At 43.2% G+C, this 16,316-nt stretch overlaps 1 protein-coding gene across 1 annotated transcript in view; it reads left to right on the forward strand.

Moving 5' to 3' along the window:
- WDR20 (WD repeat domain 20) overlaps positions 1-16,316 on the forward strand; it is a 76,205-nt gene that overhangs the window by 31,682 nt on the left and 28,207 nt on the right. The window contains 4 exon segments of the mRNA XM_048855721.2: positions 5,041-5,223; positions 12,145-12,162; positions 12,165-12,251; positions 13,246-14,523. Of these exon segments, the coding sequence (XP_048711678.1) occupies positions 5,041-5,223; positions 12,145-12,162; positions 12,165-12,251; positions 13,246-14,523 (1,566 nt within the window).

The raw sequence follows: 16,316 nt of genomic DNA on the forward strand, positions 1-16,316 counted from the left end.
TGGCAGGGCCCATGCTTTCAGAGAAATCTGTGTCCATGTCCTGATCACTCACGTGACCGCGCTGACGTCGCCTCCTCGCCCGGTATCGCTTTGCCAGGTTCTGGTGCTGCATATACTGATGGATAATGCGTGTGGTGTTTAATGTGCTCCTAATTGCCAAAGTGAGCTGAGCGGCCTCCATGCTTGCCTTGGTATGGCGTCCGCACAGAAAAAAGGCGCGGAACGATTGTCTGCCGTTGCTCTGATGGAGGGAGGGGCGACTGACGACACGGCTTACAGGGTTGGCTTCAGGGAGCTAAAATCAACAAAGGGGGTGTCTTTACATCAAGGAGTATTTCAGGCAGGACTTCACGGAGGGTTCCAAAAAGAAATGGTGCACCTAAGTTATTGTTCTTATTGGAACAAGAAGGTTAGCCTGGCCTCTGATTGATACATGGCTAGATTTACCTCACTGCACCTTCTCTGTGAGTGACTGCAGTGTGATCTAGAGGAATGAGTCCCCTAGACAGGGGAGGAGGCAAATGAGTACAAAACAAATCTGGTCTATTTCTTGTTCTGAGCCACTCCATCTATCTTTTACATCTTTGGCTGGCAGCAGATGGTGCAGAAGGACTGCATGCCATCCACATCTCATGGCTGCTCGGCAGAAGATGGTACAGTATGACTGCTAGCAGTCCGTTATCGCCTGCCCGCTCACCATAAAACGGTTCAATAGGACTGACTGCAGGACTAAAGAGAATGACCTGGTCAAGTCACTCCAAATTTAGTCCCTGCACCCATGTCTGCCCAGGCGCTCCCAGCCGACGTGGCCAGGAGCACCTCGGACATGACGATGACGGCTACCAGTCGTACTGTACCGTCTGCTGCCACAAGGCAAGGGGTTGCTGCTACTGTGTAGCAATGCCGTACCACGTCTGCCAGCACCCAGGAGACATAGGGTGACGGTTACTTGAGCGGGCTCCATGCTTGCAGTGGTATGGCGTCTGCACAGGTAACTCAGGAAAAAAGGCGTGAAATGATTGTCTGCCCTTGCTTTCACGGAGGGAGGGAGGGAACGGGGGCCTGACGATATGTACCCAGAACCACCCGCGACAATGTTTTAGCCCTATCAGGCATTGGGATCTCAACCCAGAATTCCAATGGGCAGCGGAGACTGCGGGAACTGTGGGATAGCTACCCACAGTGCAACGCTCCGGAAGTCGACTCTAGCCTCGGTACTTTGGAAGCGCTCCGCCGAGTTAATGCACTTAGAGCATTTTCTGTGGGGACACACACAGTCGAATATATAAAACCGATTTCTAAAAAACCGACTTCTATAAATTCGACCTTATTCCGTAGTGTAGACATACCCTGAGTGGATAAAAATTAATGAGAAAAACAAACTGATTTTATTAAACTGCAATTTTTAAATTTAAATGTTTTTCTTCTTGAAAATAACAAATTTAATTTTGAAACTTGTATCCAATGTTAAGACCTAAACTTACTATAATTTTACAATAATTTAAATTAAATAAAAATAGTTAAGCAGTACATGCTTGATGCCAAAGTATTAGAGTCAAACCAATGAACCTGGTAGAAGTTGCTGAGTATGCACCTGGAACCAGAATTTACTGAAGTGCTAAACCAGCTTTGACAGCAGATGCTTCTTCTGCAGGTGCATAAAATACTTTCTTCGTTTATTGAATAATTAGTTCATTCAAAGTTGAGAAACCAGGTGGAAGATGAAAAAGCAGAAAATCTTGTTTTCCTTTTCCAATCTCTGAATAAAAATAAAGGTGTGAGAGGATGAGATCTACTAGGTCTAAAACCCTAAAGGGACATGGTGACTAGAAATAGTTCAATTCACTAACTACAGATGTTTCCTTTGTTTCATAAATCAGTTTTAAATACAAAACATGTTTTTATAAACTTAGTTTTTTTCTGCTGTATTCAGCACCTTTAATGTAGTTTTTATTTAAATAACTGTTTTGTGCGTTTTGATTGAATTCCAGCTTCCATCCAAATGGAACTTGACATGGATCATGAGTACATTAATCTAGTAAATAAGAAATTATCATTTGCCATTTTCTAAGATAATTTAAGAATCTGAATAATGTTTTACTTTAAGCTATATAATTGCTTAAATGTGTAAAGATAGTGTTATCCTAATTTGTAAAAAGTTCTAAATTTAGTGTAAAGGCAAATCAACATGGCTTTTATGGTTACTAACCGGTGAGAATCAATTTTCTTTAGGAAAATAAAGGCAAAAGATTAAAATCTTGATAGCAGTTACTTCTACCTGGAGGGTGTCGGAGGTAGGGGCCTTCCCTCTTGAGGAACAGTATTGCACATTTCACAATGATGTGGTTCTCTGAACAGACCTGGTCTTCGTTCCAAAAATTAACTAGGTTTTTTTCACAGACCAAGAAATGGTGCTTCCCTCTTTGTCCAAAACATCGTATCCAGCAGAGATGCTTGGACATACATTGAATGTTTATAGATCCCTCAATATCTACATCAATCACACACAGGCTTTTCACAAGTCCACTGCTCTAGATATTCTCTACTATCAGGATGTAAAGAAAAGCATTGAAATCTACTATTTCAGGTGGTTGAGATGGTGTATCTATGAAACCTATAAATCAGTCTGTCTCCAATAACCAACAACATAACCGACGCTTGAAAATGGTGGTGGCCTCTGCAGGGTGGCCACCTGGTTGTCCGTTCATACTTTCTCAATTTTACAACTGCATGTTCAGGTATATATGGGTATCACCTTCAATAGAAGGGTGCTACAAGTTATCCTCTCCCAGTAGAGGAGGAGGAATTTAAACACAACTATACCCATTTTAACACCCCCCCCCCAAGGGATGCTGCTATAAAAATGCCATCAGTTAACAGATGCATGGACCTTGTAAATGAAAGAGGATAAGAATTTTATTCTGAGTTATAAGGCCTAAAGAGCTGATGAAACTGTTCCACCACCCCACCCTCAAAGTTTGGAGCTGGATTTTCCATGTAAAATTGGAAAATTAAGGCCTCGTACATCAAAAGGGTACAAGCCCTTTGCAAGTCATATAACTACAACATATACCTGTGCCAATTCAAATATGAATATTCCTGTAGTTGTAAGTTCTGAACCTTCTAAATACCTGTCTTTCCATGGTCTGAAGTCAAGCAGAGTGTCACTGAAACAAGTGTAAGGGGACAGCTGCTTTCCTCTCAACTTGAAGCCCCCAACTGCATCTGACTTTGAGAATGTGGTGTGATTTCACATCTTAATTGAAGGCATAGGTGTGCTGAATCTCTAGCATGGACTTCCTTCCTCAATTGTTCTCTATGCCTGCTGAATGTAGGGCGAGGTGCAGTAACAGTTTTCAGGAGAAATTGAGGTTTGATATTAGGAAAAACTTTATAAGGATAGTTAAGTTCTAGAATAGGCTTCCAAGGGAGGTTGTAGAATCCCCATCATTAGAGGTGTTTAAGAACAGGTTGGACAAACACCTGTCAGGGATGGTCTAGAGGTATATTTGGTCCTGCCTTAGTAGAGGGGGCTTGACTAGATGAGCTCTTGAGGTCCCTTCCACATTTACATTTGTGTTCTATGGTTGCTCGACCAATGTTAGTTCTTGAAGTGAAATGAGTGTAAAGAGAAGGTTTTTTTTAAAAACAATTTAAAATTGATTCTTTCAGCTGCTCTTCTTTCATTGTTGACTCTTGTAATATAGCCAGAGAACAATGAAATGACAATACGTCTTCCAGGACAGAAAAGAGACTTTAGGGGAGACAAATTAGATAGTCTCAATGTCTCCAGTCTGTTACGTGGAAACTATTCCATGCCTTTAACTTTCTTTGCCAGTCTGAGCCCTTTTATTTACCAAGGGTCATGGGGGATCCATTTCTTCTTCCAGAATAAATGTTAAGCTTCCAGTAGTCCAGGCAGCATGTGTATAGACTATATGAGCTTCTTATTATACAGAACAATGATAGAGAATAGTCTCCTACAAATATCTTTATGGTATTGGCACTATAAAAAAACCCCTGTGAATTATTTGTATTGCCGTAGTGCCTCAGAGCCCAAATTGCAGACAATTTGCATCCATTGTGCTAGATGCTGTAGAAACACAGAAACAAAGACTGTTCCTGCTCCGAAGAGCATACAATCTTAAGTGTAAGAGAAGAGGCAACAGATGAATGCAGATGTGACTGAGTACAAGTAAACAATGTGACACTATTTGTCGGCATGGTAGCTGTAGTTTCAGCACAGCAGCAACGAAACTATTGTCAAGTTTTTTATAGGCATCATAGCGCAGGAGGGATTTGAAGGAGTGTAATAAGTGAGTTTACAGGGAACTGCTCCCAAGCATGTGGGGCAGAATGTGAAAAAGCATGAAGGTGTTAAATTTTCAAACAAGCAATCTAGCTTCTATATGATTTTATAGCAGGAGCAAATATTGAAGGAGTGCAGATAAGGAGTTCAAAGTGGCTCCAGAGTTTCCTACTGTAGACATGACATAAGAGACCTGGTGGCTAAAAATGTTTCCTGTGCTGTAATCTGTACCACACACAACTCTGCCTAGCAACAAGTATGTGGGAAAGCTGTTGCCAGAAAAGTTGGTGGGGAGAAGGAGACATTTTCCCCGTCCATCCGCGCATTCCTTCTCAGAAGGAGCCCGGGTGGAAACGTGACTATGTAGAGCCTGGGCCTAGATATTATTCTTTGAGTGTCATTAATCTTCATGTGGGATGTAGTGTAACCACAATTGGTGGACATTATTCAGTATTTAGTAAAACTGAAAGACACATATAATCTTCTTGGTGTGTGTTAAATTGCTGAAAGCATCTCACTTTTTGTTCACACAGCAATGGTAACTTACTAAAGCCAAATTGATTAATATTTAAAGTTGCTTTGTAACTTAAGGTTTTTCTCACTACATTTGTTAACCATTGTGTTGATCATCTTGCTACATACAGCAAACTTGTTCACTAATAGAATTTAGTTTATCATAAAAAGTGTATACATAACAGACTATCTTTTTGTTTTCATTGCTCTTTTTGCAGGCTGCTGACTTGAGTAAACCAATAGACAAAAGGATATACAAAGGAACGCAACCTACATGTCATGACTTCAATCACTTAACAGCCACAGCAGAAAGTGTCTCTCTACTAGTGGGCTTCTCTGCAGGCCAGGTGCAACTTATAGACCCTATTAAAAAAGAAACTAGCAAATTATTTAATGAGGAAGTAAGTAGGAATCTTGATCTTTTTGCATGCAAACATGTCATATTTTAAAAAGTTATTATGTAAATAAGCTCAAAGATTGCTACTAAAAATGTGAACTCTTGCACTATAAGGTGTTTTTTCACAAAACAAATTGTATAGGTGTTGTCTAGACTAGTTATGGTTGTATTGTAACTAGAGTTAGTTGATTGCCAGTTGACTCGAGTTAACTAGCATGAATGTAAACGCTACTGTAGACACTCCACAAACATTGTGTTCAAGGGTGACAGACAGAAACACTTGTGCACGGTAACACATGGTTATTGAATGGCTGCACAACTAGCATAATTGCCAGATGACTTGAATTTAGAATTTGCAATTAACTCTAGCAATCAAAAGCTTTATTCTAGACAGCCTGAAAGAAGAGGTCTAGCCTGGCTCAACTTCCAAACCTAGCCTACTCCTCTTGGGATTGGCGGGAGGCCTCTTCTCCTCCCTCCCCTGACAGCTGTAGAAAAGGGTCTTGAAAGCAGTCTCATTCCCAGTAGGGTGTTGCTTTAGACCTGTCTAGTTCCTCTTAGCTGTTCCGAGAAAAGCGACAACTAGATCAGGAGAGGGAAATTCTCCTTACCCTTTCCTCTTCCACTTCCCCTATCTTCTCCCCTATTCCCCTTGTCTCGCTGAGGGGGGAGAGTTTGTGTTTTCTTGGAATGCAACATTTAAAGGTGCCTTTTGGTAGAAACCAAAGTACAGCAGAGTGAAGGTTCACTGTGATTTTGTCTGTACTAGAAAAAATGGGACCTATAATTCACCACTGGTACAACTGCATTGGTGTGAGCTGTAGTTTAGACAAGGCACAAGTGGCCTCTGAAATTTTATCACTTTCACATAAATGTGGTAGTTTGGCACAATAGCAAACTTCTGTGACCTTGTCAGCACTTGAATTCCCATTGATAAGGCTACCATTTAATCACAGAGGTCATGGCAGTCACAGATTCTGTGAATTCACTGGACCTTTGTAGCTTCTTGGGCTTCAGGATGCGGAGCAGGACTACAGCTCTATCCTGCAACTAGGGCTGACTGGAACCAGGACCCTACAGCTCAAGCCCTGCAGCTTCCTCTGGGGGCTGCAGCCGAGGCTGTGCACCCCAGCCCTGTGGCATCCCGAATATGGCAGAGACTGCAGCCGGAGCTGCATGCCCAGCCCCGCGTCTGCCGGGGGCTGCAGTCAGGGCCACACGCCCCAGCCCTGCGGCATCCCATGCTTGCAGGGCTGGCCTTAGGGAAAATGGCACCCTGGATGAACTTGCATTTTGGTGCCCTGGCCCCTGTGGGCGAGACCCCCCCCCATTGCCCCAGCCCTCATGGGCTTCCCCATCCTCCCTTCCCCCCTAACCCCTGCACTGTGCCCCCTTCGCCCCTAATGCCTGCTCCCCCCTCCTGCAACCCTAATCCCTCCACTCCTAACCTGCATTGTGCCCTCTTCACCCCACCCTGCACTCCTCTCCTGTGCCCCAATCTCTGCACCCCTTCAATCCTACCCCTGCACCTCCCTCCTGAGCCCCTAACCCAGGGGTGGGCAAACTACAGCCCGCGGACTACATCCGGCCTGTGGGACAGTCCTGCCTGGCCCCTGAGCTCCCGGCCAGGGAGGCTACCCCGGCCCCTTCCCCGCTGTCCCCCTTCCCCTGCAGCAACGTTGCTGTGCAGGCAGCGCGACTTGCGCCCGCCCACCTCCCAGGCTTTCCAATAAGACTGTCCTGCCGCTCTGAGCGGCATGGTAAGGGTAAAGGGGTGGGAGATAAAGAGCAGGAGGCTCCGTGGGGCAGTCAGGGGACGGGGTGGTTGGATGGGGTGGAGGTTTGGGGGTGGGGGCGATCAGGAGACAGGGAACAGGGCGGGTTGGATAGGGGGTGAGGTGTCGGGGGGGGGGGGGGGGCTGCTGGGACAGGGAGCGGGGGGTTGGATAGGTGTGGGAGTCCCAGGGGGCTTGTCGGGGGGCAGGGGTGTGGATAGGGGTCGGGGCAGTCAGGGGACAGGGATAAGGGGTGGTTGGTGGGTTGGGGGTTCTGAGGGGGGCAGTCAGGGGGCGGGAAGTGATGGGGGGGGCAGGCTGTTTGGGGAGGCACAGCCTTCCCTACCCAGCCCTCCATACAGTTTTGCAACCCCGATGTGGCCCTCGGGCCAAAAAGTTTGCTCACCCCTGCCCTAACTTCTGCACTTTGTCCCCTTCATCCCAACCCGTGCACTGTGTGGCCCCTTCACTCCTACCCTGGATTCAGGGAGCCCTGGTGTGTGTTGGAGGGACTGTGTGTGTGTGGTGTGCGTTGTGTTGAGGGGAGTGTGTGTGTGTGTGCCGGAGTGAGTGAGTGTGCAGTCTCTGTATGAAAGCACTCAGGGTCAGGAGCCTGAACTAGGCTTGTTCAGACACAAGCAACTGCCAACAACTCCGGACCCGGAGAGGCAGCAGTGCGCACAGATTCCCCCTGTCCCGTCACCCCAACTTAGTGGAAATCGGGGACACGGGGGAGGGAGACACACCACCATCAGCCCCTTCCGCCTCAGTAGCAGGTCAGGTGGAAATCTAAACCCTGTGCACAGTGCCCCCTTGGGCAGGCCGCCCTGGGCAAATGCCTGTACGGCCCACCCCAAAGGCCGGCCCTGCGTGCTTGGTGGGGGCTGAAGCTGGGGCCGTGTGCCCCAACCCTGAGGCTTCTGTCAGGGGCTGCAGCTGGGGCCGTGTGCCCCTGCCTGGTGGCTGCACCTGGAGACCATGTGCCCCCACTTGCGGCTTCCCAGAGCCATGTGCCACCCACCCCCCTCCTTCCCCAGCTGCAGCTGGGGCTTCAGTCAGGGCTGCTCACCCCTGTCCCACAGCTGTGACCAGCTCTGTAGCAGGGTCTATGTGCCCCCTGTGGCTGTAACGCTGGGGCCAGGGCTGTGCTGCCTCCCCCCCTCCATGGCCAGGGGCTCAGCCTGTCCGTTCGTGCCCTGCCCTCTCCTCTCCCACGGGGCTCCATTCCTACCTAGCCCTGCCCCCTCTCCCCCCTGGTTATTTTTTAGTAAAGTCACGCACAGGCCACAGACTCTGTGAATTTTTGTTTATTGCCCATGATCTGTTCATGACTTTTACTAAAAATAACCGTGATAAAATCTTAGCCTTACCCATTGATGTAGAGGAAATGGTGATAACATCAATGGAGACTTCTTCCTAAAAACCCCAAGTGAAGACATGACCCATGTTGTCTAACCATGAGTAAGCCAACTCTATGACAAAGCCTGCATTCTACCTACACAACTCCTTCTAAAAGATGAAGGTGCACTGGTGGTGAATTAATTCTATTTTTTGCCAATATATATGGTGGTAATAGAATAAAAGTTGATGAATGCATTCAAACAGCTTGGGACACTCTCCCCATTTCACAATAACTGGTTCCATTAAAGTGAAGTGAATTGACTCTCATAACACTGAGGCAATTAACAAATGAGATGGTATTCGAAAAAAACAAAAAACTTATGGCAGAGGAGGTCACTTAATACTAGCAGTAGCAGAGATGGGAAATGCAGCTAATAGTGACAAGTTTGGTTGCCTGTGCTAACCTTAAATCTTAAAATTGCCACCATTAACCACAATTTTTTCAAGCTGAAGTGTGGTTGGCTGCAACTAGCAGTGTATCGAAGTGTAGACTTTTACTTATCTGATCCTGACAGTTTTAATTGTAATAGATTCCTCAGCTATTGCTGTCAAATCTGGGAGCCACCAAGGGGCAGACAAATTGAGACCTTGACACATGCAAGAGTTAGGAAATGTTTGCATCCAGTTCAAAACTTGCCCAGGCTTGTGTATCCTGCAAAATACAGTTGTTGCCAGTGATTTGAAAGCACTTGGGGGAGTGGTCAAAATATGACTGCCTCCTTTTTTAAAAAAGAGACAATCTCTTCTGCCCTAAAGCAGTGAAGATGGCAGATTCCTTCTGACCAATATCTGATTAGCGAAGTAACCTGCTGATATCCCAGATCTTTACACTCATAGTTGCCTAATGAAACAAGTTCAGTAAGATAAAATCAGTCCTATTACTTTGTGATCAAAATATAAAATCATTGGAATATGCAAGACATAGGGACTTGAAAGGCTCAAGAAGCTATTACTCTGGGAGGAATTCTGTGCCAAAACATTAAAAGTTCTGCATGCAATATTTTAAAATCTGCATGTTTTATTTGTCAAAATAACACAATATAAACATGCCAGTTTCAATTATTTTGGTAATTTATTTCAAAATACCTGTCAGCAAGTATGTCTGTAAGCACGCATGCGCGTGCACACACACACATATATTCAGGAAATGTTTTTTTGACAAATAGATTCCTTCCTGGGCATGTTAATGCAGAACTTTGAGTACTTCATTTAAACTACAATACAGAAATGTATTTCCACACCCCACAAAAGCAGTGCACAGGCTTGGGGAAGTCAGGGGTAATGGAGGAGCTGAGGGAGAGGGAAGGAGCTCAGGAGTGAATCTGGAGGGTTGTTAGGTGTGGGTGGGAGAAATATGGCACTTTTTCTTTGGAGGGCAGGGCAGGGGTTGTTAAGGAGTTGGGGAGCCTCTCCCATGCAGACCCTGGCTGACCCCGAGCCTCTCCCATTCAATCAGGCACATCTGCCCCTGTCCCCATGTATCCTTGCACTCCCCTGTCCCCATGTGGCCCAGAGCCCCTGGCTCAATGCTGTCACCTCACTAGCTACTGGGCCCACACCCCAATCTGTTCCCCCCACCCTCACTAGCCCTTCTGAACCCAAATCTGTGACCCCTCAGCAGCCCCGTGTTCCCCTCTCTGCCTCCTAACCTGGTTCCGCTGGCAGGCTGCTGTAATGAATACAGTTGGCTACTAGCTTTTGTTGGTGGTCAGCCAGCTGTTCTGGGGCACAGCTGCTTCTGGTGGGCAAAAGGTAGAACTGCAGCACTTCTTGGGCAGACAGTACTTTCTACCATGCGGGGAAAATTCCACACCAGACATTAATTTTATGCATACACAGTGGCTCAGAATTCCCTTAGGAGTAGACTATGGAACCTCTTGCTTCTGGTTGGCTGTTCAAATTCAGATCATTTTTGTAGTGATGGAAAACTTTGTCTTGTATGTGAAATAAATTGGTGGTGGTCTTATTTCCAGTGAACAAGTCTGTAATCCAATTACAGCACCCTCTGGTTGGGCAACTGAACTATTAACTATGAAGCCTGTGGTCTAGGCATTTTTGTTTCTCCTGTCTCTTTTGACCCACACATTAAAGCCATATCTCAAATCTTGCAGATTCTCCTCGCACAACATCTCCAAGATCCAACTTCTCCTGTCTACCCACACCACCAATTTCTGAGCAAATTCTTTTATCTCCTTCTCCAGCCTCTCTGCCTGTAACCGGGTCCCCTTTCAAGTCTGTTAATATGGCTGCTAGGATTATCTTCTTGTTTTACCTTCCCACCTTTCACCCTCTTAAGTCCCTCCACTGACTCCTTAATTTACTGTATCAAATGCAGACTTTTCCTTGCTTTCAAAATCCTCCACAGTTCAGCCTCATCCTACCTGTTCAACCTGTTATTTATAGCAGTGTCTCTCTGCCAGTTGCCACCCACAGGTTTCTGTTTCTCTAGCAAGCATTTTAGTGCTTTCTCCCATGCTGTACCTTGTGAATTGGAAAAGCTTTCAGTCAAAAATCCATAAACCCATCACCACCTTCTCCAAGCCCCTCCTCAAAACTCTACTCTTCCTGATGCATACAGAAAATTGCAACCTTGATGGTTAAGCGGGTGGCAAGTTGTGATCACTTACTAAGATTTGCAAAAAGAAAAGGAGTACTTGTGGCACCTTAGAGACTAACCAATTTATTTAATAAATTTAATAAATTGGTTAGTCTCCAAAGTGCCACAAGTACTCCTTTTCTTTTTGCGACTACAGACTAACACGGCTGTTACTCTGAAACCTTGCTAAGATTTGTGCACCTCCCATTTTTGTTACCTTTTGTCATCTGCATCTCCACCTCAATCTGCTTGTTTCTCATCAACCTATTATGTCTTGTCAACTTAGACTGTAAGCTTTTGGGGGCAGGAATTGTCGTCTGTTTCTGTACAAAACCTTCCATTAATGTGATTGTGGCCTTCAGGTGCTAGTGTAATATAAATGTTGAAGAATAATCACCCCTGTAGATGGGGTCTCTAGCCCACTGTTGAGCCATGTTAATAGAGCAATGCGAGAGCTTCCATTGTGCCATCTCAGTACTTATTCCATGGCTAGAGGACAGATGTGGCCTGTGGCAGGCAGGATTGATCCAGTTTCCTAGCATCATACTTTTAGTAAAGGTAATTTTCTAACTAATATTTTGTTGGGGCCACAATAGAGGCATGATTGGCCAACAACAAAACAATTACCACAATTAAAATAATGAGCACAGAAGCCAACTCTTTAGTTCACCGCAAAAACCGAGCAAAACTGCTATTTGAAGATGCTTGTTATTTCAGAAGAAATTTGCTAGACTAAGTTACTGTTCTGAATCTTCAGATACAAAATGATTTAAGCTCCACTCTTTCGTAGTGCATAAGAAACTGAATGGTAAGTAGTTGGCCTACAGATTTTGGCTTCCATCCTCAGATCGACAGCAACAGAAGTGCTTCAGAGCATAGCTTGAAATGTTCATTTAACTGCTGCTTTTCAGTGTGGTAGACACATATGCAGAATGAATATAATTATCTACTGCCTCATCCTTCAATTCATTTCTTTTCTGACAAATATTAAAGTGTACTCTATGGCCAGTCAGTCCCTATATGTTTCCCTGGGAACTCCTTTTTTACTTACTGCAATCTTGACTTTTTGTATATCTCAGCTGTTCTTTCAACCTACAAACTGTGGCCCATAACACTTTCACTTATTTACTGCTGTTGCTTGTTTCTGCCCTAGATCACATTGGAGGTGTGGGTGGTCAGGTGGGCAGCGTGATGGATCAGCTCAGAGTTTACAAATATCTATTGGGCACCATGGCTGGACTAGCAGGCTCAAGCAGCCAGGTGAAATTTGCTAAGCAGCTTTCAATTTTTTCAGCACTAACAAGACACTCAAAATATCCTAAATATGCATATTTAATACACATGGTCACTCATTGTCTCTCAATCTGTGGAAGTACTTCATACTTTAAATGAAACTGCTTCTTGTACAGATGGTGATCTAATGGACTTCTATGTTCCTCTATATGCACTGAATGCATCCGATGAAGTGAGCTGTAGCTCATGAAAGCTTATGCTCAAATTTGTTAGTCTCTAAGGTGCCACAAGTACTCCTTTTCTATATGTGAAGGGTAACTTGGAAAAGGGATGCTCTGATTTAAAGTCTCTGACCAGTGCTTAACTATAAAGTCATCAATTTTCCATCCACCTCTGGGAATTTGGTTATTGTAAGTCAGAGGAAGTAATCACTGAATATACCTGTGGTATCTATCTTGGCACACATTCACTGCAGACTTCAGTAACTAGAAACTTCCAGTGGGCTCCTAAAGCTTTTTTTTTTTTTTTTTTTTTTTGAGGGGAAAGTCCCATATGTGGCTTTTGGGATTTAATCTGAACTCTGGTCTTAACTTTATATTAGATATTCTGTTAGAGTGTAGGTGAGTAACTTCCATTCACTCAGATTGCATACTATTTTTGAGACCCTATTCTTTGGCTCCTTAAGTAAACCTCTTGTTTTTGCTGAGCTTGTAGAGGTAAATCTAAGTGTTAAATTGTGATCTATAACAAATTGCCCTAGTTACTGAGGTAGATTTACTATTGAATAAAAATTGGATTAGAAAGAATAAACTTTCACAAAGCATCTTTTTCCATAAACAGTAATTCCTCCTCTTCCTAACTGCCTATCTTAAAGTGCCTGGAGCTTCTTTTGCAAATAAAACCATTTTAAAACTGTCATGAGTTTGACAGTGTTCAAAATTCCATAAAATTTTCTTTTAATAGATGTAAACTGTAAAACTATCACTCTTCTAATGCATATCTTGTTCTTTGTTTTTCACAGAGACTAATAGACAAGTCCAGAGTAACCTGTGTAAAATGGGTACCAGGGTCGGAAAGCCTTTTCCTAGTAGCTCATTCCAGTGGAAATATGTACTTATATAATGTGGAGCACACTTGTGGTACCACAGCCCCACACTACCAGCTACTTAAGCAAGGAGAAAGTTTTGCAGTCCACACTTGCAAGAGTAAATCCACAAGAAATCCTCTACTTAAATGGACCGTAGGCGAGGGTGCCCTGAATGAATTTGCCTTTTCCCCCGATGGGAAATTTTTGGCATGTGTGAGCCAAGATGGTTTTCTTCGTGTGTTTAACTTTGATTCAGTGGAGTTGCATGGTACAATGAAAAGCTACTTTGGGGGACTACTATGTGTGTGTTGGAGCCCAGATGGGAAATACATTGTAATAGGTGGAGAGGATGACTTGGTAACGGTTTGGTCTTTTGTGGACTGTCGAGTAATAGCTAGAGGCCATGGACATAAATCATGGGTTAGTGTTGTGGCATTTGACCCATATACCACTAGTGTAGAAGAGAGTGACCCAATGGAATTTAGTGGCAGTGATGAGGATTTCCAAGACCTTCATTTTGGTAGAGATCGAGCAAATAGTACACAATCTAGGTTATCAAAAAGGAACTCTACAGACAGTCGTCCAGTAAGTGTTACATACAGGTTTGGTTCTGTAGGCCAAGACACTCAACTCTGTTTGTGGGACCTTACAGAAGATATTCTCTTCCCTCACCAACCTCTGTCAAGAGCAAGGACACACACAAATGTTATGAATGCCACAAGTCCACCTGCAGGAAGTGGTGGAACTAATCCAGGAAGTAATGGAAACAGTATCACAACACCTGGAAACTCAGTACCCCCTCCTCTTCCACGGTCAAACAGCCTTCCACATTCTGCAGTCTCAAATGCTGGCAGTAAAAGTAGCGTTATGGATGGTGCCATTGCTGCTGGTGTTAGTAAGTTTGCAACCTTATCGCTACATGATCGGAAAGAAAGACACCATGAAAAAGATCACAAGAGAAATCATAGCATGGGACATATATCTAGCAAGAGCAGTGACAAACTGAACCTAGTTACTAAAACCAAAACGGACCCAGCTAAAACTTTGGGAACACCTCTCTGTCCCAGAATGGAAGATGTTCCCTTGTTAGAGCCTCTTATCTGTAAAAAGATAGCACATGAAAGACTGACTGTGTTAATTTTTCTTGAAGACTGTATAGTCACTGCTTGTCAGGAGGGATTTATTTGCACATGGGCAAGGCCTGGTAAAGTGGTAAGTTTTAATCCTTAATGCTGCATCAAAGAACTAGAACTTTGAATAGGTAGTTTTCTCAATATACCTGATTATTAGATATAAAATTTCTTTATGCTTAATGTAAAAAGGTTATTTCCTCAGAGCCATACTTTTGGATACTGCATGCCATATTTCTGAATGATTTGAAGTGTCTTGGGGTATATTTCTTAGTTGCCTTCCAACCAGAGAAATACTGTGTATCCAAAGTTTGTGTTCCTATATTTTCAAACTTTTTTTAATCTAAACACAACATAGTGAAGACAAAGATTTAAAAACTAGATTAAAAGTGTTCAATCACTGAAGTAACAATATTAGTCATTCACACATTTTCCTATGCTGCTGTTTTCCTGTGTTTTGAAATACTACTGCTTTGAGTTGACCATGAAGTGCTAGCTTTTTTAGAATTTAGGTTTCCCATCTGAAAACTTAAGTGTGTAACACTACCTTTTTATGGATTTCTGGAATATTAATAAATGTCAGTCAGCTTGTGAGCAAATTTTTTAAAACTCTCTGCTGACCGTATTGGGAATAATTTGCAGTATCTTCCCTGAAATTGTGAATCAGTCCTAAATGCATAATACAGTCCTAATGAGATTTTATGAACCTGAATAAAGATCTTGATTTTGTTTTTATAGGGGTCATTATCATTAGAAGAATCATGGCCATGGTTTAAAAAGAAATTCTGCATAAACAGCTTCATGTTTGGTCCAATAGTGTCATTTTTACTAGTCAAATATGCAGGCAAGACCAATTTTTAATAGGCTTTTTTCAGGCTATCACTTCTGTCAATTTAAGGTAATACATTTCTAGGGTTTTTAGACTCCCTTGTAAAAGCCTCCTAATCTTGAATACAATATTTATTTTGTCCATTGCATGGCAAATTTGTTTTCCTGTGTTTTGAATGAGCCTAAAACTAATTGCCATCTTATAACCTCAAGCACCTTCTATGCCAAGATAGCTTTGTTGAAATACAGTTCTGAGAAACCATAGAACCAGCAGGGGGAGCTCATTTATTTCTGATTACTTGTGTAAAAATGCAGCACACATAGGCTATTGCATTCCTGGAGTATTGGTCTTAAATTATTTGAATATTTTCCTAATTGGACAATGTAGATGTATGTAGTTCCTTAATCCTAAACTACCTGATTCTCTAGAGTCATGTTTGTAGTTGGAGCAACCACTGTGTTCCAGAAAACTAAAATACACCACAACTAACTTCAGATTTCTGTTGCAAGAAATTCTCAAAATGAATTATCAGAATTATTCCTTTAAAAGAAAAGGGTGATTCTAGCTGCTTTGAAACCCCAAGCACATTTTGTAAAAGCTCCTCCAGTCTGGTTCTCAAATCTGTCATATTATATGTACACATTGAGAACCCCTTCCACTCAGCATCTGTGCACACTTAGCGGCTAGATCTACTACGTCCAAACATAGTGAATCTTTCTCTTAGAGGTGGGGGAAAGGGCATTACTTTACCTTTTAAAGATACTTAGTTCATGAGAATCATTAACTCAAAATAGTGAAACTACATAACACTGGAACTACTTTAACTTCTGTGAATTAGTGAAAGTCACAAACATTCTTATGAAAGTAACTTTAAACATGTGCATCAGTGTCTCAGCTTTCTAGGGTGGAATATTGCTATTTTGCATAAATGTTAACCCAGATTGCATGTGTATTACCAAACACTACCCCTGTACGTTTTCTTTCTATGAACTTGTAAATTAGGCTTCCTTAAGCTGCTGAACATAACTTAATCAGTTTTTGTGCAT

Source organism: Caretta caretta, chromosome 6 (assembly GCF_965140235.1).
Source record: "Caretta caretta isolate rCarCar2 chromosome 6, rCarCar1.hap1, whole genome shotgun sequence".
Taxonomy (NCBI): Eukaryota; Metazoa; Chordata; order Testudines; family Cheloniidae; genus Caretta; species Caretta caretta.